The 24,303-nt window shown below is 44.0% G+C and overlaps 1 protein-coding gene across 2 annotated transcripts in view; it reads right to left on the bottom strand.

The window, feature by feature from the left end:
* Positions 1–24,303, bottom strand: part of GLDC (glycine decarboxylase) — a 117,363-nt gene that overhangs the window by 65,734 nt on the left and 27,326 nt on the right. For both annotated transcript variants that reach the window (XM_023213151.2, XM_023213152.1), the window contains exons 4-9: positions 17,872–18,036; positions 14,506–14,583; positions 13,063–13,210; positions 12,505–12,701; positions 9,714–9,810; positions 3,128–3,233 (exon numbers count right to left, since the gene is read on the bottom strand). In XM_023213151.2, coding sequence (XP_023068919.1) covers positions 3,128–3,233; positions 9,714–9,810; positions 12,505–12,701; positions 13,063–13,210; positions 14,506–14,583; positions 17,872–18,036 — 791 coding nt within the window. The remainder of the gene's footprint in view (positions 1–3,127; positions 3,234–9,713; positions 9,811–12,504; positions 12,702–13,062; positions 13,211–14,505; positions 14,584–17,871; positions 18,037–24,303) is intronic.

The following is a 24,303-nucleotide window of genomic DNA, read 5'->3' as shown; positions in this document are numbered from 1 at the left end:
AGAACCCCCAATCTCTGATATAGAAACCTGCTCCTCAGCCATTGATATGTCACAGAATAATAGAGATAAATTCTACTAGACTCTTGCTGGTCCTGGGGAGTGCTTTGGTGACTGCTTTTTAAAAAACCAAACATGTGGCCGGGCGCGGTGGCTCAAGCCTGTAATCCCAGCACTTTGGGAGGCCGAGACGGGCGGATCATGAGGTCAGAAGATTGAGACCATCCTGGCTAACACGGTGAAACCCCGTCTCTACTAAAAATACTAAAAAAAAACTAGCCGGATGAAGTGGCGGGGGCCTGTAGTCCTAGTTACTCGGGAGGCTGAGGCAGGAGAATGGCGTGAACCTGGGAGGTGGAGCTTGCAGTGAGCTGAGATCCGGCCACTGCACTCCACTTGCAGCGAGCTGAGATCTGGCCACTGCACTCCAGCCTGGGCGACAGAGCAAGACTCCGTCTCAAAAAAAAAAAAAAAAAAAAAAACTAAACATGTTTATTATTACGCTGTAGAAAATTATGAAATACATATTAAAGAGTAAGGAAAATCACCATACCATTGCATTACTGCTTACATTTTGGTGTATTATTTCTCAAGAAATGGGGGAGCAGGTAATATCAGATATATATATCCTTTTTTCCTTTTTTTTTTTTTTTTTTTTTTTTTTGAGACGGAGTCTTGCTCTGTCGCCCAGGCTGGAGTGCAGTGGCCAGATCTCAGCTCACTGCAAGCTCCACCTCCCGGGTTCACGCCATTCTCCTGCCTCAGCCTCCTGAGTAGCTGGGACTACAGGCCCCGCCATCACGCCCGGCTAGTTTTTTGTATTTTTTAGTAGAGACAGGGTTTCACCGTGTTAGCTAGGATGGTCTCGATCTCCTGACCTCATGATCCTCCCGTCTCGGCCTCCCAAAGTGCTGGGATTACAGGCTTGAGCCACCGCGCCCGGCCTTTTTCCTTTTTTTTTGTCTCGCTCTTTCGCCCAGGCTGGAGTGCAGTGGCATGATCTCAGCTTACTGCAAGCCCCGCTGCCCGAGTTCATGCCATTCTCCTGCCTCAGCCTCCTGAGTAGCTGGGACTACAGGCACCCGTCACTATGCCCAGCTAATTTTTTTAGTAGAGACGGGGTTTCTCCGTGTTGGCCAGGATGGTCTCGATCTCCTGACCTCATGATCTGCCTGCCTCAGCCTCCCAAAGTGCCAGGATTACAGGCATGAGCCACCGCGCCCGGCCTTTTTTTTTTTTTTTTTTTTAGTGATAGGGTCTCACTGTTGTCCCGGGTGAAATGCAGTGGTACGATCATAGCTGATTGCATCCTCAAACTCCTGGGCTCAAGCTCATGCAATCCCCTTGCCTCAGCCTCCCAAGTAACTGGGATCAAGGGCTCATGCCACCACACCCAGCTAATAATTTTTTTTAATTTTTGAAGACAGTGATCTTGCCATGTTGCCCAAGCTGGCCTTGAACTCTGGGACTCAAGCAATTCTCCCACCTCAACCTCTGGAAATGATGGGATTATAGGTGTGAACAACCACACCTGGTCTCATCTATGCTTTCCTATAGATTACTATCTTAAATCATTTTTAATGGCTGTATAATAGTCAAACATATGGATGCACCACGATTGAATCACTTTTTTTTTTTTTTTTGAGAGATGGAGTCTCACTCTGTCCCCCAGGATGGAGTACAGTGGAGTGATCTCAGCTCACTGCAACCTCCGCTTCCAGGTTCAAGTGATTCTCCTGCCTCAGCCTCCCGAGTAGCTGGGACTACAGGTGTGTGCCACCACACCGAGCTGATTTTTGTCTTTTCAGTAGAGACAGGGTTTCACTATGTTGGCCAGGCTGCTCTTGAACTCCTGACCTCAAGTGATCCACCTGCGTCAGCCTCCCAGAGTGCTAGGATTACAGATGTGAGCCACTGTGCCTGGCCTATTTTTGTTTTTTATAGAGATGCGGTCTCGCTCTTGCCCACGCTGGTCTTGAACTCCTGGCCTCAAGCAATTCTCCTGGCTCAGCCTCCAGACTAGCTAAAATTACAGACACGAGTAACCATGTCCAACTCACTACACAGCAGCGTTCTTCTGATTGTCAATGTAACAGGATAAATACTAGTTTATTGCTTTATTTTATATCTCTTTCATTAACAGTGAGGCTAAAATTCTATGTCTACTGGCCATTTATTTATGCGTATGCTTATTTCTTTTAAAATTACATTTAATGTCTTTTGCCTATTTTTCTATTAAGGTGTTCATCCTTCTTACATGTTTGGGGCTGGTGGCAGAGTAAGAGTCCTATATATTAAAAATATCACAGCTTGCCAGGAATAAAAGAGAAAAAAATGTTAACACTTAGTCTAGGCCAGACATGGTGGCTCACACCTGTAATCTCAGCACTTTGAGAGGCTGAGGTGGATGGATCACTTGAGGTCAGGAGTTCGAGACCAGCCTGGAAAACATGGCAAAGCCCTGTCTCTACCAAAAATACAAAAATTAGCCAGACGTGGTGGCATGTACCTTAATCCCAGTTACCTGAGAGGCTGAGGCAGGACAATCACTTGAATCCGGGAGGCGGAGGTTACAGTGAGCCGAGATCGTGACACTGCACTCCAGCCTGGGAGACAGACAGAGCAAGACTCCATCAAGCAAGCAAGCAAGCAAGCAAGCAAACAAGCAAGAAAGAAAGAAAACAAGAAAGCAAGCAAGCAAGTAAAAAAGAAAGAAAGCAAGAAAAAGGAAAGAAAAGCAAGAAAAAGAAAGAAAGAAAACAAGAAAGCAAGCAAGCAAGTAAAAAAGAAAGCAAGAAAAAGGAAAGAAAAGCAAGAAAAAGCAAGAAAGAAAGAAAGAAAGAGAGAGAGAAAGAAAGAAAGAAAGAGAAAGAAAGAAAGAAAGAAAGAAAGAAAGAAAGAAAGAAAGAAAGAAACAAAGAAAGAAAGAAAGAAAGAAAGAAAGAAAGAAGGAAGGAAGGAAGGAAAACAACAACAAAATACTCAATCATAGGTGTTGAAAGTATTTTTCCTGGTTTCTCATTTGACTTAATTTTGCATACAGTATTGGAGATGCAATATTTCCAATTTTAGTTACTCGACTTTATCAATTTTATTATGCCCAAATGTTATAGACAGATTACCAACTCACCTTCCGACAAAATCAAAGTGGCATTATGTACCCTCCTAGCAATATGCTCCAGCCCATGGGAACCATGGTAGATTGCAAACATGGCAGCCATATTCGCCAAGAGGGCCTAAAAGATAAGAACATTTAAAGAATCATTTAAAGAATCACGTGATGGAGGACAATTAGTGGGAGGGAGTAATTACCTGACTTGGGATGCCAAAACTGAAGACAGGGACAAAACAAAATGATCAGATTTCCTACATTCTTTGATAGTTGTGGACAATTAATGTATAGTCTGCCTGACTACCTGAAGGGAACTAGCATCCAAGACACCCTGGAGTTATTACTATACTAAACCTTCACATTTGACCATTACAAAGGGCTTCTTCTATGCAAAGAAATCACGTCACCCTTAAGGGCAAAGATCACACTACCATCAGATATTGAGAAGCAATATTTAATGTTGGAAGACAGTGAAGCAATAAAGATCTCAGGGAGAAAAAGTGAGATCCGAGAATTTTACACTCAATCAGGCAATTCTTCAAGAATAAAAAGGAACAAGCAATTTTCAAACATTGAAGAACTTCGGGAATAAAATTCTCCTAAGACCTTAAATAAAACACTAGAGGCTGAACTTCTGCCAACCAAGAGTTGAATGGAGAATTTGTGGCAAAGGACTGGCAAAAATGGAAATGTGCACTTCAGCTGGGAGCAGTGTGGTGTGCAATTGTAGACCCAGTGACTCCAGAAGCCGAGATGGATCACTTGAACCCAGGATTTTGGGGTTACAGTGACCTACGATTGCGCCACTGGACTCCAGCCTGGTTGACAACGCAAAACACTGTTTCTGCACAATACAGTTGATGTTCAATACTGAGTCCATTTTGTTAGGTACATCTTTTTTTCTGCTAGACTGCTAGAGGAAATCTCTATGGAGCCAATGAAAAATAAGAAACAGTTTCCAAAGGTGAAGTCAGCAGACAATGAAGTAAATGAGGAGATAGAAACATCAGAAAACACGGAAATAGATGTTCTTGTACTTCTTGTACTAGAAGTCCTAGACAAAGTGTAAACACTCTTGTGAACTGCTTACAACAATCAGAAATACACTGGGTGCGGTGGCTCACGCCTGTATTCCCAGCACTTTGGGAGGCAGAGGCAGGTGGATCACGAGGTCAGGAGTTCAAGACCAGCCTGGCCAAGATGCTGAAACCCCATCTCTACTAAAAATACAAAAAAATTAGCTGGGCATGGTGGCGGGTGCCTGTAGTCCCAGCCACTCAGGAGGCTGAAGCAGAGAATTGCTTGAACCTGGGAAGCAGAGCTTGCAGTGAGCCGAGATCGCACCACTGCAATCCAGCCTGGGGGACAGAGCGAGACTCGTCTAAAACAAACAAACAAACAAACAAAAAAAATCAGAAATAAATACAGAAAATCCACAGCACTTTACAACTGTGGAGAAGGAAAGGCTGAGGTAAAGATTCTGTGATACACTGTGCCCAAATGCTCATGGCTGTGTTGCTGGAGAAGAGAAACCCAGGCCTGACATTCACAGAATGCCCTGGGAGCAGAATGCCCTGGGAGCCTCCACCACCATATTGTAGAGGTTGGTTCATGTCTCTTTTTAATCTAGAGATCATTCCTTCCATAATCAGAAGGCTATATCACACGGCTGAACAACATATTGATGAGAAGTGTAAAACCACTTTTTAAAAACTTCAAAGGGCATTAGAATATCAAAAGAAGAACCAAGAAATTAAAATAGAGACCAAGAAAAATGACAATTTCTTCCACACATTGGACAAACTTAAAAATACAATGGGCTTGAATCGGTGGCTTACGCCTGTAATTCCAAGACTTTAGGAGGCTAAGGTGGGAGGGTTGCTTTAGCCCAGGAATTCAAGATGAGCAAGAAGAACATAGCAAGACCCCATCTCTAAAATAAATAAATAAAATAACAATAATACAATTAAGGTACTTAAAAGCATCAAAAGCTAATGAATGCTCAAAATCATTAGTTATTAGGGAAATACAAAACAAAACCACAATGAGATTATCACTTCACATCCAATAGGATGGCTATAACCAAAGGATAGGCAGTAATAAGCACTGGTGAAAATACGGACAAATTAGAATATTCATATGCTGCTGGTAGGAAAGTAAAATAATACAGCCATTTTGGAAAATGTCTGGAAGTTCCTCAAAATGTTAAATGTAGAGTTATATGACCCAGCAATTTCACGGCTAGGAATATACCCAAGAGAACTGAAAACATTACATTCACACAAAAATTTACACAGAAATGTTCACAGCAAGCTTATTTAAAACACTCCAAATGTTTACCAATTGATGAATGGATAAACAAAATGTGGCATGTCCAAACAATGGGATGTTACCCAGCCATAGAAAAGAATTAAGTACACATTCATGCTACAATATGGATGAACCTTGAAAACCTGATACTAAAGAAGCCAGGTATAAAAGGCCACACGTTGTACGATCCCATTTATGTGAATATTCAGAATAGGCAAGTCCAGGGAGACAGAAAGTAGAATAGCAGTTGCCAGGGGCTATAGGAAGAGGAGAGGGATGAGGAGTGATTACTTCGTAGGACTAGAATTTATTTTGGGGGTAATAAAAATATTCTGACATTAAATACTGGTGATAGTTGCACAACCTTGTAAATATAATAAAAGCCATTGAGCTGTATATACTTGCAATGGGTGAAACTTATGGTGAGTTACATCTCAATAAAAAAACTAATAAAGCGTAAATTATTCCTTACTACACCTGACTTTAGAAAAGCCAACAAGGCTGGACGCAGTGGCTCACACCAGTGATCCCAACACTTTGGGAGACCGAGGCAGGAGGAGCGCTTGAGGCCTGGAGATCAAGACTAGTCTGGGCAACAAAGTAAGACTCCCATCTCTATTTTAGAAAGGTTTTTATGTTAAAAATAAGAACAGCTAATGAAAGAGCTGCTCATTTTGGTAGAAACAAAGAAATAAGAGAATATAAAGAACAGAACATAATGAAAATTCAGACATCTGTAGTAACACCACAAATTTATAGAAAAATTGTTTCTTTTCCTTTTTGTTTTGTAGAGATGGGGTCTGGTTCTGTCATCCAGGCTGGAGTGCAGTGGCATGATCACAGCTGACTGCAGCCTGGACCTTCCAGGGTCAAGCAATCCTCCCACCTCAGCCTCCTGAGTAGCTGGGATACAGGTGTGCACCACAATGCCTGGCTAATTTTTGTACTTTTTTGTAAAGACAGCAGTCTCACTATGTTGCCTGGGATAGATATGAACTGCTGGACTCAAGCAGTCCTCCTGCCTTGGCCTCCCAAAGTGTTGAGATTACAGGCGTGAGCCATCACACCCTGTTTTTTTGGTTTTGTTTTAGAATGGGGCCTGTTGAGCCAGAATAGGCTCAGAGAGACTCCCTAGAGAAAATTTTATTTAAAAAAGAATTCATTAACACACTTTCAGAGTAAAAAAGAGTTATACCCCATCAATGATGCAAAACTAAGAGTGGACCCCCCAGTGCCAAGACAGAAGAACAAGAGTGAGAAGAATGTGGAACAGCTGCTACAACAGAAGACGTGGGTCAAAGACCTACAGCACAAAAGGAGCAACTCAAAAGACACCAGTCATCTCCTGACAAAACAGGGAGACTTGAGTGCTTACAAAGAGTGAAACTGCAGTTATGAGTAATTCTTTTATGCAATCAATTATGAAAAGACACATATGCAGTGAATTAGACAATGAAGAGTTAGAAGATCATCAAAATAAGAGGAGGAAAATCACACAAGCTGGAGTACGGCCATCTCCAGGGCAAACATTTTAACAATTGCTGGAAAAGATACAGACCTTTCAACCCAAGTTAAATAATAAATTATCAGCTATACATGAACTGGAAGAAATTAAGCTACAGGAACATAAGGCTGGGCACAATGGCTCATCCCTGTAATCCCAGCACTTTGGGAGGCTAAGGTGGGTGGATCACCTGAGGCCCGGAGTTCGAGACCAGCCTGGCCAGCATGGTGAAACCCCATCTCTACTAAAAATACAAAAAATATTAGCCAGGCATGGTGGTGGGTGCCTGTAATCCTAGCTACTCAGGAGACTGAGGCAGAAGAATCGCTTGAACCCGGGAGGCGGAGGTTTCAGTGAGCTGAGATCGCGCCATTGCACTCCAGCCTGGGTGACAGAGCAAGAGTCTATCTCAAAAAACAAACAAACCAAAAAACAAAAACACAAATAAATAAATAAAGATCAGCTTGCTGTTTAACAGAGGAAAACTTGTGCCAACCAGCTTTCCTTCCTATGATACTGGAAGAGCTCTTATTTGAAAAGAGGTGGCACTTTCCTGAGGCAAAACATAATACAAAGGGACCAACTGAGGAAATGGCTCCAAAGACCCGTGGCTGCAGAACCAACTATAAGAAGATCTTATTGACCACTGCTTTCCTGGAGAAACTTTTCAGAAGTTGTTCTAGATGCCAAAGCCCTGAGACGAAAGAGCACTATACCTCCCATTGAGGTATCTGTGATATCTCTCTCTGACACTTCATAGAAGAGATGCAATTACAATGGCCAGGCACGGTGGCTCATACCTATAATCCTATCACTATGGGAGACCAAGATAGGATCACTTGAGCTCAGGAGTTTGAGACCAACCTGAGCAAAAAAGCGAGACCTCGTCTCTACAAACCTTTTTTTTGAAAATCAGCTGGGTGTGGTGGAATGTACCCATAGTCCCAGCTACTTAGGAGGATGAGGTTGGAGAATAATTTGAGCCCTGGAGGTTGAGGGTTGAGGCTGCAGTGAGCTATGACCATGCCACTGCACTTCAGAATGGGCAACAGAGCAAGAATCTGTTTCAAGAAAAAAAAAAAAGAGGCCAGGTGCTATGGCTCACACCTATAATCCCAGCACTTTGGGGGGCCCAGGCAGGACCATCACTTGAGGTCAGGAGTTTGAGACCAGCCTGGCCAACATGATGAAACCCGCCTCTACTAAAAATACAAAAATTATCTGAGTGTGATGGCGTATGCCTGTAATTCCAGCTATTTAGGAGGCTGAGGCACAAGAATCACTGGAACCCAGGAGGCAGAGGTTGCAGTGAGCCAAGATTGCGCCATCCCACTCCAGCCTGGATGACGGAAAAACAAGACTCTGTCTCAAAGCAAAAAAAAAAAGAGAGAGAGATGTACTTAGAATGGATCCTATGCTCAGGAGTGGGCCTCCAACTGACCCTAGGGGTTGGCTGGGTTTCACAAACACGTCGACTTAAGCCCTGGAGCAACTTCAAGGAGCAGAACCCAGAACCCTGGTCAGAACCCAGGAAGCTCTTCCTGCCTCATTACATCCTTTTAAAGAATGCCAGACATGGCCGGGTGCAATGGCTCACATCTGTAATCCCACTACTTTGGAAGACTGAGGTGGGTGGATCACGAGGTCAGGGGTTCAAGACCAACCTGGCCAAGACAGTGAAACCCTGTCTCTACTAAAAATACAAAAACTAGCATGACGTGGTGGCAGGCGCCTGTAATCCCAGTTACTCAGGAGGCTGAGGCAGGAGAATTGCTTGAACACGGGTAGCAGAGGTTGCAGTGAGCTGAGATTGCACCACTGCACTCCAGCCCGGGCGACCGGGTGGGACCCTGTCTAAAAAAAAAAAAAAAAAAAAAAAAAAGAATGCCAGTCATAATCTCCAAGTAAGAGTGCCTCGTGACTACCATCATCCCCTCAAGCAGTCATCTCAAATGCCCTCACTTTGCCTTCCTCAACCCATTCCTGGAGAGGCTCCTTCTCAGCCCTAAGACAGGGTGTCTCAACTGTCACCCACAACAAACCTGGCCAGATGCCAAGAACACTAGAGACCCTGATATCCATCTTTTTATTTACATATATTTTAAGTGTGTATGTAAAAGTGAAGAGTAGCCTCTTTTGTCCTTTCTTAAGCTTAGCCTACTCAGGATATGAAGATGTGATTATGGGTAAAATGAAACCAATAATGCCCTTTATTTTTTTAATATTAAAACATCTATGGTGAAGAGAATGCATAGGCAAAGGGTGTGCATAGAAAGAACACCAGTAAAACATAGTGTATTTTTTTCAACTTTTTTTGTGGGGGGCAGGAGTTGGGGACATAATCTCCCTCTGTCATTCAGGCTGGAGTGCAGTGGCATGATCATGGCTCACTGCAGCCTCAACCTCCCAGGTTCTGGTGATCCTCCTACCTGAGCCTCCTTAGCACCTGGAACTACAGGAGCATACTACCACTGCCAGCTAATTTATTTTATTTTATTTTTCATAGAGACGGGGTTTTGCCATGTCGCCCAGGCAGGTTTCCAACTCCTGGGCTCCAGCAAACTGCCTGCCTTGGCCTCACAAAGTGCTGGGATTACAGGCATGAGCCACCGCACGCAATCAACCAGTATTTTGGTTCTCATAAGACAACGAGCCTTCTGCACCAATAAGATCTTGCCATTTCTAGTGTGCTCACTGCTCAGGAGGTGGTGAATAAATGAATGAATGAATGAGTCGCTCATTTCTGTATATCATAAGGCATTCAGTAGTCAGGTCAGACATGTGATTTACCTGAGCTGTACAGATGTTGCTGGTAGCTTTGTCTCTCCGGATGTGTTGCTCCCTGGTTTGAAGAGCAAGACGATACACTTCTTTCCCAGTGGTGTCTCTACACCAAGAATAAGGCATCCAGTTAGCACAGATAATCACAGCACTACGGGCTGCTATAAATAGAATTACTTCTTTCCTTCCCAGCTTGAAGTTAATTCAGCAAACGTACTTGGGTGCAAGTTCATAAAGAAACAATGTTCTGGCCGGGCGCGGTGGCTCAAGCCTGTAATCCCAGCACTTTGGGAGGCCGAGACGGGCGGATCACGAGGTCAGGAGATCGAGACCATCCTGGCTAACATGGTGAAACCTCGTCTCTACTAAAAATACAAAAAAAACTAGCCGGGCGAGGTGGCAGGCGCCTGTAGTCCCAGCTACTCGGGAGGCTGAGGCAGGAGAATGGCGTAAAAATCCGGGAGGCGGAGCTTGCAGTGAGCTGAGATCAGGCCACCGCACTCCAGCCCGGGCGACGAGACTCTGCCTCAAAAAAAAAAAAAAAAAAAAAAAGAAACAATGTTCCTCATCTAAACAGGATTACTGATTTTTTTTTTTTTTTTTTTTTTTTGAGACAATTTCGCTCTTTTGCCCAGGCTGGAGTGCAATGGCGTGATCTCGGCTCACTGCAACCTCCGTCTTCTGGTTCCAAGCAATTCTCCTACCTCAGCCTCCCGACACCACGCCCGGCTAATTTTTGTATTTTTAGTAGAGACAGGGTTTCACCATGTTGGCCAGGCTTGTCTCAAACTCCTGGCCTCAGGTGATCCACCCGCCTCAGCCTCCCAAAGCACTGAGATTACAGGCATGAGCCACTGTGCCCAGCAGGATTACTGATTTTTAGATTGTACTCTGAGACACCAAGATATATACAATAAGTCTAGGAATTTTGAAAGAAAATTTTGCAGGAATTTCCCAGATGAATATAATACTGGTGACTGGGAGGATTAAGTTTCACTCTGAACTTCTCAGGAGACACAGGAAAAGTGGAAATAGCTGACGAAATTGAAAGGAGTTGGCTCTCTGTGGATTCTGCACCACAGATTCAACCAATCACGGACTGAAAACATTTGAAAAAATAAAAAATAATACAATTAAAAGTCACACAAATTTTATGATCTGGGCATGGTGGCTCACGCCTATAATCCCAGCACTTTGCGGGGCCAAGGTGGGCGGACTACCTGAGATCCAGAGTTCGAGACCAGCCTGGTCAACATGGTGAAACCCCATCTCTACTAAAAATACAAAAATTAGCCAGACATGGTGACAGGCACCTGTAATCCCAGTTACTCAGGAGGCTGAGGCTCAGGAATCACTTGAACCTGGGAGGCGGAGGTTGCAGTGAGCCAAGATCGTATCACTGCACTGCAACCTGGGTGCAATCTCACTGGGTGACAGTGAGATTCCGTCTCAAAAAAAAAAAAAAAAAAAAATCACACAAATTTTTAAAAACAATACAGTATAACAACTAGAGCATAACATTAGTGTTATAAGATGATTTGAAGTATACAGGGGCCAGGCATGGTGGCTCACACCTGTAATCCCAGCATTTTGGGAGGCTGGGGTGGGCAGATCACTTGGGCCCTAAGACCACCCTGAGCAATATGGTGAAACTCTTGTTTTTACAAAAAATTTTAAAAATTAGTTGGACACAGTGGCCATGTTTACACCACTGCACTCCAACCTGGGTGACAGAGTGAGACTTGGTCTCAAAATAAATAAGTAAATAAATAAAATTTAAAAAAACACACACTTCACATTTTCATCACATCATTCACTAATTCAGGCTACTCACGTTAAACTTCAGCTTTTATGAAAGATCAAAAAGATAATTTTTTCTTTAAATTTCCCCAGTAATAATCCTGGAATGCATCTAGGTCCCCGGCTCCTTTTTTTTCCTTCCTTTTTTTTTTTTTGAGATGGAGTTTCGCTCTGTCGCCCAAGCTGAAGTGCAGCGGCGCGATCTCGGGTCACTACAACCTCCACCTCCAGGGTTCAAGTGATTCTCCTGGCTCAGTCTCCTGAGTAGCTGGCACTACTCCCAGTAGTGGCGCCTGCCACCACGCCCAGCTAATTTTTGTGTTTTTAGTAGAGACAGGGTTTCACCATATTGGCCAGGCTGGTCTCAAACTCCTGACCTTGTGATCTGCCCAACTCAGCCTCCCAGAATGCTGGGATTACAGGTGTGAGCCACAGCACCCGGCCCTTTTTTTTTTTTTTTTTTTTTTTAAGGAACAAAGACTACTTCTGAACATCTACGTTTTTAATCTGAGAAGTTTCACCAGTGAGAAGCAATCAGGAAAGCACATTTGGAAATCTGGAAATTACTCAAATGGCCACGTGGCAGAAGCCTCTAGGAAGGAACGCGGAGCAAACTCAGTGTGTGCTTTGTAGTCTTTCAGCGCATTTGTCTTTACAGAGCCGTGTGGCATAATGCTTTTGAGAACAAAACCGTCTAAACACAAAACATGCCTAAAATATTTAGTCTTTCAAGGCTTCCATCAACCTAAGCAAATGCATTATATGACTTCGATACATTATAAATTATACACAAATGTTTTCAAAACTTTACAAATTTACGGTATTTGAGAAGTACTAGCTCATACCCCAAACGGAATTGTTCTTCTGAATCTATGTTGTACATTTCCTTGACTGACTCAACATGGCCCAGTTGAATTCAGATAGAAACCAACATCTGTAGTCAGAAGGAATCAGGCAAATCATAATCACAATAAAAGGAGAGAACCATGAGCCCCTTTACCTTGTCACCCCCACCATTCTTCCAGGCATCATTCTCACCAAGCTTTCTCGGACAGCAAAAAAGGCTGCATGGGGTCCCCCATAGCCCAGTGGCACTCCAAATCTCTGTGAGTTGCCCAGGGCGATGTCTACCCCAAATTCTCCAGGTGGCCTCAAGATGCACAGAGCTAAAAGGTCAGTAGCACAGCAGGCCAGGCTCTAGAAAGGAAATGAGAGAAAAGAGAAAAGGAATAAGATTGCTACCTTTCCCTGAAAGTAGTAGGAAAGTAGCAGATTATCTTAACTACAGGAAGACTGGCAGAGTATGTTTACATCCTGTGAACACCATTTGCTCATTCATTCATTCATTCATTCAGTAAATATGTACTGAGTGCCCATGATGTGCCAGGAGTCAGTGAACAGAACAAAGTTGCAGCAAGGAGGCAGGAAGGAGAGTTTTACCATTGCATGTGATAATGGTAAAGAAATTAAGGCAAATGAAAAGACAGAGAGACAGGTAGACAGACAGATACAAGTTGGGATACACCTCCATGGACCCCCACAAGAAAGGTATGCCTACCCCACTCTGATGAGCTCTCTCCACGAGTTCCGTAAAGTCTTCCACCTTCCCCTCGGTGTCTGGGTACTGGAACAACACTCCGCTGACGTCTTTTCCACTGAAGTCCATTTCACAGGGTAACTTCAGCTCAGTGAGGACTCCAGTGTATCTGGAAAGACAGAAAACAAAGAAGAATCGTGCTTTTGGTTTACAAGGGAAAATTAATTAACTAACGCTTCTTTTTCAGTAAGACAGCATTCATTTTCTGTGCCCTCCCACAGTGGCCTCCTACCCCTGCCCCATCCCACACCAGGCCGTGCAGTGGTAACCGCGTCACAGCAACTCAAGAGCATCTGACAGCTCTGCTTCTGTTCCTCTCTTCTATCCTATGACTCCCCTTTGCCTTTTCCTGTCACAATCTCCTCCTGAGAGAGACCCAGGAGCATTGCTTCCTATGGCTAATGAGCCAATATTTGTAACAACAGAGCCATCGCCTCTTTCACCTGGGATCACTCTCAAGTGAATAGAAAACCATTAGTAGGACAAGGAGGGAGCAAAGTGGGTGCGGTGGCTCACGCCTGTAATCCCAGCACTTTGAGAGGCTGAGGTGAGTGGATCATGAGGTCAGGAGATCGAGACCATCCCGGCTAACACAGTGAAACCCTGTCTCTACTAAAAATACAAAAAAATTAGCCAGGCGTGGTGGCAGGCGCCTGTAGTCCCGGCTATTCAGGAAGCTGAGGCAGGAGAATGGCATGAACCCGGGAGGTGGAGGTTGCAGTGAGCAGAGGTCATGCCACTGCACTCCAGCCTGGGCGACACGGCGAGACTCTGTCTCAAAAAAAAAAAAGACAAGGAGGAAGAACTTCCTTAGATTGCTGAAACTAACACCAATTACATGTCAGAAATCCTCCTCTGAAGGGATGGTGGTATGGGTAGGGGAAAGAACGCTCAACTTTTACAAAGGAGAAAGCAAATATCTACAAATAGTGGTCGTTGCGAGGTTTGTTTTACCTGATTACAGCACGAACGAAAAGCACCACACTTTAAACTACATCACATCTCACCTAGAGACTCTGTGCATCCTCTGTAAACTATGTTTGCAAGGAATACACACAAAATCCTAACAGTTGTATGTGAGTCCCATTTTTTTTCAAACTTTCCAAAACCTGATCAAAACAATATTTTTATTTTCTTTTCACAAAAAGGAAACAAAACACAACAACTTACTATAAAGCAATGGCAACTGTATATTTCCCCACTCAATTCTGACACAGCTTACTTACCAGAGAGATCCCCGGAAGAAAGTGAGAGGGAAGGCAAAACTCAGCAACCCCAATTTAAACAGCAAAAAAGCCTGTTTCAGATTCACCTCCAATCAGTTTGGAAGTAAGAAAGAGAAAGAAACAGCAGAGATGAACATGACATTATCCTGAGTTTAAAAACACGAATAAAATTAATTACTTGGCTCGAGTCTGGACAACAGCTATTGTCTGTGGGTGGCAACGAGGGTCAACAAAGAACTTCCTCCTCTTGTTGTGTCTGTTGAAAAGAAAAAGCACATTCCAACATGAACATTAAATAAATCAGACCATGTTCTAAGAATGCAAAGCAAACATAGTACCGAAGGTAAGTCTAAGCACGGTATAAAAAATACTGAGTAGGCCAGGTGCGGTGGCTTACACCTGTAGTCCCAGCACTTTGGGAACCCAAGGTGGGCAGATAACCTGAGGTCAGGAGTTCGAGACCAGCCTGGCCAACATGATAAAACCCTGTCTCTACTAAAAATATAAAATTAGCCGGGTGTGGTGGTGCATGCCTGTAATCCCAGCTACTTGGGAGGCTGAGGCCAGAGAATTGTTTGAACCAGGGAGGCGGAGGTTGCAGTGAGCCAAGATCACATCACTGCTGCACTCCATCCTGCGCAAGAAGAGAGAAACTCTGTCTCAAAACAACAACAACAACAACAACAACAAACACTGACCATCAATAACTAATGGCATTTACTGATTAGCATTGCTCATAGATCCAATTCCCATTCTAACCCCATTTAGAAAGTCAGTCTTAAGATGGTTCAATTTCTATGTTTTTTCAATAACAATTATTTAATAATGGTTCAAAATTTTAAAAATATACCATGAGGAAAAAGAAAATACAGCAAAGGACAGTGATTAGATACAAGTGTAAACTGGACAGGTGCAGTAGCTCACACCCCTCTGCTGCTGCTGCTTCTTTCGTTTTTTTTTTTTTTTTTTTTTTTTTTTTGAGGTGGAGTCTCCCTCTGTCGCCAGGGCTGGAGTGCAGTGGCGCGATCTCGGCTCACTGCAAGCTCCGCCTCCCGGGTTCACACCATTCTCCAGCCTCAGCCTCCCCAGTAGCTGGGACCACAGGCACCCGCCACCACACCCAGCTAATTTTTTTGTATTTTTAGTAGAGACGGGGTTTCACTGTGTTAGTCAGGAAGGTCTCGATCTCCTGACCTTGTGATCTGCCCATCTCAGCCTCCCAAAGTGCTGGGATTACAGGTGTGAGCCACCACGCCTGGCCTTATTTTATTTTTTCGGGGGGGGAACAGGGTCTCACTCTGTCACCCAGGCTGGAGTGTAGTGGTGCAATCACAGCCCATTGCAACCTCTACTTCCCAGGCTCAAGTGATCCTTCTACCTCAGCACACTGCCCCCACATAGTTGGGACTACAGGCATTTGCCACCATGCCCAGCCAATTTTTGTATTAAAAAAATACAATTGGCCAGTCATGGTGGCTCATGCCTCTAATCCTTGTACTTTGGGAGGCTGAGGCGAGTGGATTGCTCGAGCTCGGGAGTTCAAGACCAGCCTGGGCAACATGGCAAAACCCCATCTCTACAAAAAATACAAAAATTAGCTTGGCATGGTGGCACAGGCCTACAGTCCCAGCTACTTGGGGGGATGAGGGAAGAGGATCACTTGAATCGGTGAAGTCAAGGCTGCAGTGAGCTGAGATTGTGCACCCTAGCCTGGGTGACAAAGTCAAATCCTGCCTCAAAAAAATAAATGAAGGCCGGGTACGGTGGCTCACGCCTGTAATCCCAGCACTTTGGGAGGCAGAGGTGGGTGGATCACGAGGTCAGGAGATCAAGACCCTCCTGGCTAACACAGTGAAACTCCATCTCTACTAAAAATAATAATAATAATAATAATAATAATAATAATAATAATAATAATAATAATAATAATAATAAAACTTAGCCAGGTGTGGTGGTGGGCACCTGTAGTCCCAGCTACTGGGGAGGCTGAGGCAGCAGAATGGCATGAACCCAGAAGGTGGAGTTTGCAGTGAGCCAATATCGCACCACTGCCCTCCAGCCTGGGCAACAGAGCAAGACTCTGTCTCGGGGGAAAAAAAAAAATTAAAATAAATAAATAAATGAAATAAAAAGCAATTTTTTTTTAAAAAAAAAGGGAAGATGAAAATTAGTGAAAAGCTAAGAATAATAACCAGAGAGGCAGGTGACGGCACCCCTTTATTGCTGTGTGTCCCTGACAGAAGGGAGAACCTGAACCCACGCCCAACGGCTGCTCAGGAATCAGAAAGGCCAATGGCTGGAATGCACCAGAGGCCCCTAAACCTGCTGAACAAGTATGGAGCTCACTCCCCACCCCAAGTCTGCAGAAGCCAAAAAAGAGGCTTACGTGGGCATTCAGAACTAGGGGCACGAGACCTAAGACACAGCGTGAATGTGTGCACCTTTCCCAACCAGATGACCATCTACATGAGAATTCCACCAGGAAGGTACGCTCCTAAGTACTGGCAAGGCAAATGAGGGAAGGGGATGAGCTGGAGAACCACTGTGAATTGTCCATCCTGATTCAGTAACTCCACTTCTAGAAATGGCTCTTCAGGAAATAATCAGAAGTTTTGACAAAGATTTATTATAAGGATGCACATGAAGCACTATTAGTAACAGTGAAAGATGGAAATAAACTAAATGTGTAATAGACAAGAGATTAAATAAATTATGGCACTTCCATGCAAGTGCCATGGAGATAATAGAAGTCCTACTCTATGGGCCTGAGAATCCACCCTCGACCACAGTGCCAGGACCTTTGTCGCTCTTACAGCCCCACCAAATGGACACCCTCACACCTTTCCACTCAGCTATGCTGTCAAGGTTTGGAACAACGGAGAGGCTCCCAAGTGCTCAGTGATGTGTGTGTGTTATGGGGGGATCCTCACGACTAACCCACACTCGCCCTCAAAGCAGCACCCTCACCCCCACCCCCAGCCACATCTATCCAAAGTCCACTTCTAACTGAGCTTCCCCCTCCCCTGCTCCCGCCCTCTGCCCTCCCAAAGCAAGGCACTGAGTCAGCTGTTTAAGGTCATGTTGCCACCCTAACCTCACTGCCTTGCCTTGAGAGACCTCGCCCTGTCCCCCAAACAACCCCGCTGGCTCTGGAGCCACCCTCGCAGCCCCCAGGCATGCGCTTGGCTGCTTCCCCATGCCAGCACTTCCCAGTGGGGGACCTGGCACCGGCTCCTTGTCCTTCCTCCCAAAAATGGTACCCTCACCAAACGTGCAGATGTCTTCACCCCTCACCTGCCAACCTCAGCCCTCCCGTCTAATCTTCCCCAACCCCAACCAAAATCCGGGCGGAGACACCAAGAAGGACCCTGGGAGGAAATATCCAACTTCTAGGTTTTTGAACCTCTTGAGTTTTTCAGTTTCTTTAAAAAGTCATACTCTAGAAAGCTGACTAAAGTAATATTCACAATATACTGTAAAAAGAAAACAAGGCCAAATGAGGTGGCCCACACCTGGAATCCCAGCACTTTGGGAGGCCTCTCACCTGTGGCACAGCTGCAGCGCCTCTGCGGCTGCAGTCCCCTCATCCAGCAGGGATGCATTGGCCATGTCCAGGCCTGTGATGTCACACACCATGGTCTGGTAGTTGAGTAAACTCTCCAGCCTCCCCTGAGACACCTCAGGCTGGTATGGAGTATACTGGGTGATCCTGCAAGGGAAACAAAAGGTCTTGTCCAAACTCTGACTCTGCTGTTTAGAGAAACACACAAAATACCTTCGTTTTAGGATTCAGTACCTGAAAATAATTAGCCTATCTTAAAGAGAATTACATAACACATCAGTAAGCTTCTTTTTGGCCTTTGTAAAGAAGCTTAGAATTAAATCACAGTAACAATATTACCCTTTGTTTGGGGATAAGCAGTACTTATTTTTCTGTCTCTGGTTTTCTTTCTTTCTTTTTTTTTTTTTTTTTGAGACAGGGTTTCACTCTGTCACCCAGGCTGGAGTGCAATAGCATGATCACGACTCCCTGAGCCTCAATGTACAAGGCTCAAGAGATCCTCTGACCTAAGTCTCCAAAGTGGCTGGGACAACAAGCACATGCCATCACGCTCGGCTAATTTCTGATTCTTTGTAGAGCCAGGGTTTTACCATGTTGCCCAAGCTGGTCTTTAAACTCCTGAGCTCAAGCAATCCACCTGCCTTGGCCTGCCAACGTGCTGGGATTACAGGCATGAGCCACTACACTTGAGGCTACCTATAATATTATAAACAGAAATTTCATTTGCTATTATCTTTCCCCTAGATAAAAGACCTCATTCACAGTTTACAATAGGAAAGCATCCAAGAATCTAACATGTAATACTCAAATATTTTGTTTATATATTTATTAGGAAATTTGTTTTATGTTAACCAGGAGAAGTTCTACATGCTAAGAAATTAATAGAGGTCTACTTAAGAATTCTCATTATCCAGTTACTAAGAGTCCATGGCAGTTAACTCTATGGCTATTGAAATTCCAGGATGGAAATGTTTAGAAGGCAACATAAACATGTGTCTCCTTCAATTATTAGCCAAGAATGTGGCTTTGGATATGTGAGTTAGCCAATTGAGTTCCTTCATCCTTACAGGCGAGATCCACCACGCCTGACCTATTTTACTTGGAAGGCTGAGGCGGGCAGATCACGAAGTCAGGAGATTGAGACCATCCTGGCTAACATGGTGAAACCCCATCTCTACTAAAAATACAAAAGATTAGCCGGGCGTAGTGGCACACGCCTGTAGTCCCAGCTACTCGGGAGGCTGAGGCAGGAGAATCACTTGAACCTGGGGGCGTGGAGCTTGCAGTGAGCTGAGATCGCGCCACCGCACTCCAGCCTGGGCGACAGAGCAAGACTCTTCAACTCAAAAAATAAAATAAAATTAGTATATCATGAACATCTCCCGCATCAGCAAATATTTTTTACAGCATCATTTTCAATGAGTGCATAGTATTATATTCATATTGTCTAATTATCATTTCCTTTAGCAGACACTGCTTGTTTTTCCTGTTCTCTTTTGTGCTGTGATGAATTCTTTGAAACATTGTTCTCTCTCTTCGTATTGTACAACCTGTGCCTGTCTTTATGGATACACTAAGTCTTTCCTATTTAACAGATGGACTAACTTATATGTGTGCATACCTGCGTGTGTACGTGTTTCTACACAGCAAATAATGATTCTGAGTAAAATGAAAGTTTTTTATTAGTCAAGCAATCTAAGCACTTGGCTGGAGTAGTGCCACATCTGTCTTCACGGTGTCAAGCCATGTGTGTAGCTCTTGTCTGATTCGAGATCACAACTGCCTGCCTGTTGTCTATGCCTTTTATATGACCCCATTTCTGTTCAGATTTCCCTTTCTATTTGCCTACACCATGTATTGTGTGCCTCATTCATTCCAGTTCACCACCCACTTAGAATTTGGCAAACTAATTTACAGTTGCTGAGCCAGTCTGTTCAAGCAAAAATCCATTCTGTCGTACACACATACACACACACACGCACTCTGTCTCTCTCTCACACACACACACACAAACACACACTCTCTGTCACACACATACTCTCTTTCTCTCTCTCTCACACACATACACACACCCACACACCAACACCCCAATACAAGTCTCAGGAAATTATTTCAAAGTCCTGATATTGTACTGCTTGGAAAGGCAACATCCCCACCACACTCCCTGTCAAAGACAAGAAGATGTTGGTTTCGGCCGGGCGCGGTGGCTCAAGCCTGTAATCCCAGCACTTTGGGAGGCCGAGATGGGCGGATCACGAGGTCAGGAGATCGAGACCATCCTGGCTAATACGGTGAAACCCCGTCTCTACTAAAAATACAAAAACTAGCCGGGCGAGGTGGCGGGCGCCTGTAGTCCCAGCTACTCGGGAGGCTGAGGCAGGAGAATGGCGTAAACCCGGGAGGCAGAGTTTGCAGTGAGCTGAGATCCGGCCACTGCACTCCAGTCCGGGCGACAGAGCGAGACTCCGCCTCAAAAAAAAAAAAAAAAAAAAAAAGAAGATGTTGGTTTCAAAGCTTTCAAAAAAGAAAGAAAGAAAAATAGATGGAGGCTGGGTGTGCGCTGGCTCACACCTGTAATCCTTGCACTTAGGGAGAGTGAGGTGGGCAATCACTCGAGCCCAGGAGTTCGAGACCAGCCAGGGCAATATATGAAACCTCCCCCCTACCAAAAAATAAGGCTGGGTGCAGTGGCTCATGCCTGTAATCCTAGCACGGTGGAAGGCAGAGGCGGGTGGATCACGAGGTCAGGAGTTCGAGACCAGCCTGGCCAATACGGTGAAACCCTGTCTTTACTAAAAATACAAAAATTAGCTGGGCATGGTGGCGTGTGCTTGTAGTCCCAGCTACTTGTGAGGCTGAGGCAGAAGAATCGCTTGAAACCAGGAGGCGGAGGTTGCAGTGAGCCAAGATCAAGCCACTGCACTCCAGCCTGTGTGACAGAGCAAGACTCTGCCTCAAAACACAAACAAACAAAAAAAAAAACGCATGAGGCTAGAGGATAGGTTGAGGCTGCAATGAGCTGTGATCACACGAGCCGCGATCACACCATTGCACTCCCGCCTGGGTGACGGGAGTGAGACCCTGTCTCAAAAAATAAATACATAAAATACAAAATGATCTCGCTTTTATAAGTTTGTAAGAACAAGTAGATGAACCGAAATGTAAGCTGGTTTTCTCTGGGTGGTGAGATGATTAACACTAATTTTTTTTTTTTTTTATTGTGTGTTTCAAACGTTAAAGAAACCAGCTACCATTCATTAACCATCTCTTATGTGTCAGGAACATATTTACTACCTTTTTTATGATTATATTATACATGTTCTTTGTAACAAAAGAACCCAGATAACTATTGAGAAATAAAATCACTCAATTTCCAAACTTTAACATAACTACAGTTAACATTCAGGTGCATTTTTCCGATCTCTTTTCTACATCATAAACTATTTATACTAAAAGTAGTATTGGCCAGGCATGGAGGCTTACACCTGTAATAACAACATTTTGGGAGGCCAGGGTGGGAGGATCACTTGCACCAGGAGTTCGAGACCAGCCTGGGCAACATAGCAAGACTCTGTCTCTACTAAAAATAAAATAAGTTTTTGTATCTTAACTTTTTTCAGTTAACATTATTCCATGAACAATGTCTAACATCTTTAAATACAATTCAAAAACATAATTTTAACTGCTCTATGGTATTAAATAATTTATTTCATAAATATTTAAATAAATATAAATTATTCATAAATATAATTATTTATGAAATAAATTATTTAAGTTATAATTTCTTCATGTAAATCTTAATTTATTTAATGCGTTCCTTCCAGTTGAGTATCACTTTTGATTTCAAATATTAGAAATAGCATAATAGTGAAGATCCTTATCTCTGTCTTATTTCCTAAGGATACATTCTTAGAAGTAGAATTCCAAATTATATGTGATAATTAGTTTTTTGGGGCTTTTTTTTTAGATGGGGTCTTGCTCTGTCATCCAGGCTGGAGTGCAGTGGCATGATCTCGGTTCAGTGCAACCTCCACCTCTTGGGTTCAGGCCATTCTCCTGCCTCAGCCTGCCAAGTAGCTGGAATTACAGGTTTGCGACACCACACCCAGCTAAATTCTGTATTTTTAGTTGAGATAGGGTTTCACCATGTTGGCTAGGCTGGTCTCGAACTCCTGACTCAGGTGATCCGTCCACCTTGACCTCCCAAAGTGCTGGGATTACAGGTGTGAGTCACGTGTAATTATCACGCCCAGTCTGATAATTGGTTCTGAGGCTCCCAGCGCATAGTGCCATGTTCCTCTCCAGAAAGAGCATATCTGTCTGCATTCTCTTAAACAGTACAGTGATTTACAGGTATCCCTGCATCTTCAAAACTACTAAGTATTAAGAAGCACTGAGGTTTTGTTTTCGTTTCGTTTTTTGAGACAGAGTCTTGCTCTATCACGCAGGCTGGAGTGCAGTGGCCTGATCCTGGCTCGCTGCAACCTCCACCTCCTGGGCTTAAGCAATCCTCCTACCTCAGCCTCCCGAGTGGCTGGGACTACAGGCATGCACCACCATGCCCAGCTAATTTTTATATTTTTTTGTAGAGATGGAGTTTCACCATGTTGGCCAGGCTGGTCTCAAACTCCTCGGCTCAATGACTGCCCCAACCTCGGCCTCCCAAAATGTTGGGATTATAGGTGTGAGCCACCACACCCAGCTGAAGCCCTGGGTTTTAACCTATTTTTTTTTTTTTAAATAGAGACAGGGTTTCACTCTATTGTCCAGGCTGGTCTCAAATTCCTGGGCTCAAGTGATCCTTCCATCTCAGGCTCACAAACTTCTGGGATAACAGGAGTGAGCCACTGTGCCAAGGTTTAATCTTACTAATTTTCTACAGTCATGCATGGCTTAACAGAAATGTGTTCTGAGAAATCCATCATTAGGTGATTTAGTCATTGTTGTGTGAACCTCAAAGAGTGTACTTACACGTACTTAGAAGGTGTAGCCTACTACATACCTAGGCTACATGGCACAGCCTGTCACTCCCAGGCTACCAATATGTACAGCACGTAACTGTACTGAATACTATAGGTAAGTATTTGTGTTTCTAAACACAAAAAGCTACAGTAAAAATACAGAAATACAATTTTATGGGACCACTGTCATATACACAATCTGTCAGTGACCAAAATATCACTACACAGGGCATGAGTGTACTTGTGAACGGGGACAAATAACTAAATCTCGCTCTAGCCAGTATCTCTTGGCGCTCAGTGGAAATAACATCATCCATATGAGAGATTTTTCTTAACACTCAAATCAGACTAATGTACTGTCCAAAGATTATGCAAGTGAATAATAGCAACTGTAAATTAGCATCTGTAAATGATTTTGAATTTATAAGAACACTCAAAAACTTTTAAAACCCCTAGCTTTCTGACTATATGTGTCTGTATGTGTTTTAAGACTCAGTATACAGGCTAGTTGTGGTGGCTCACACCTGTCAGCACTTTGGGAGGAAAATCTCTTGGGGCAAGTAGTTCAAGATCAACCTGGGCAACACAGAGAAACCTTGTCTCTATTAAGAATTAAAAGAAAAAAAAATTAGCCTGCTGAGAAACCTGTAAGTCCCACCTACTCAGGAGGCTGAGGTGGGAGGACTATGTGAGCCAAGGAGTTCCAGTTTACAGTGAGCTATTAGAGCACCACTGTATGCTAGTTAACCCTGTCTAAAAAAAAAAAAAAAAAGAAACTTAGTATTTAACCAGTATTTTCTTTTCCTTTCTCTTTTCTTTTTTTTTTTTTTTTTGAAACGGAGTCTCACTGTCACCCAGGCTGGAGTGCAGTGGTGCAATCTCCACTCACTGTAGCCTCCTCCTCCCGGGTTCAAGTGATTCTCCTCCTTCAGCCTCCCGAGTATCTGAGATGACAGGTGCCCGCCACTATGCCTGGCTACTTTTTTTTGTATTTTTTGTAGAGAGAGGGTTTCGCCATGTTGGCCAGGCTGGTCTCAAACACCTGACCTCAACTGATCTGCCCACCTCGGCCTCCCAAAGTGCTGGGATACAGGTGTGAGCCACCGCACCCGTATTTTCTTTTCTGTTGTTTGTATACAGGCTTGTGCTATGCTACCCAGGCTGGAGTGCAATGGCTGTTCACAGGTGCAATGATTGGGCACTACAGCCTCAAATTTCTGGACTCATGTGATCTTCCTGCCTCAGCCTCCCAAGGAGCTGGAACCACAGGCACAAGCCACCATGCCTGGCTTAAGATCAGTATTTTCAATGACCCACTGGCTCTTGAAAAGTTGGAGTTTTTTTTCATTTTCATCTTAAAAAAATGTTTAAAGCATATGCTGATAGACCTTTCCCAAAAGGTGCTTGCACATGCAAGCACCAAGATTACATTTGGAATGATGGAAAAGTAGAC

Source organism: Piliocolobus tephrosceles, chromosome 14 (genome assembly GCF_002776525.5).
Source record: "Piliocolobus tephrosceles isolate RC106 chromosome 14, ASM277652v3, whole genome shotgun sequence".
Lineage (NCBI taxonomy): Eukaryota > Metazoa > Chordata > Mammalia > Primates > Cercopithecidae > Piliocolobus > Piliocolobus tephrosceles.
Note: the sequence above shows the minus strand (reverse complement) of the source record. Positions and strands in the feature narration are given on the sequence as shown.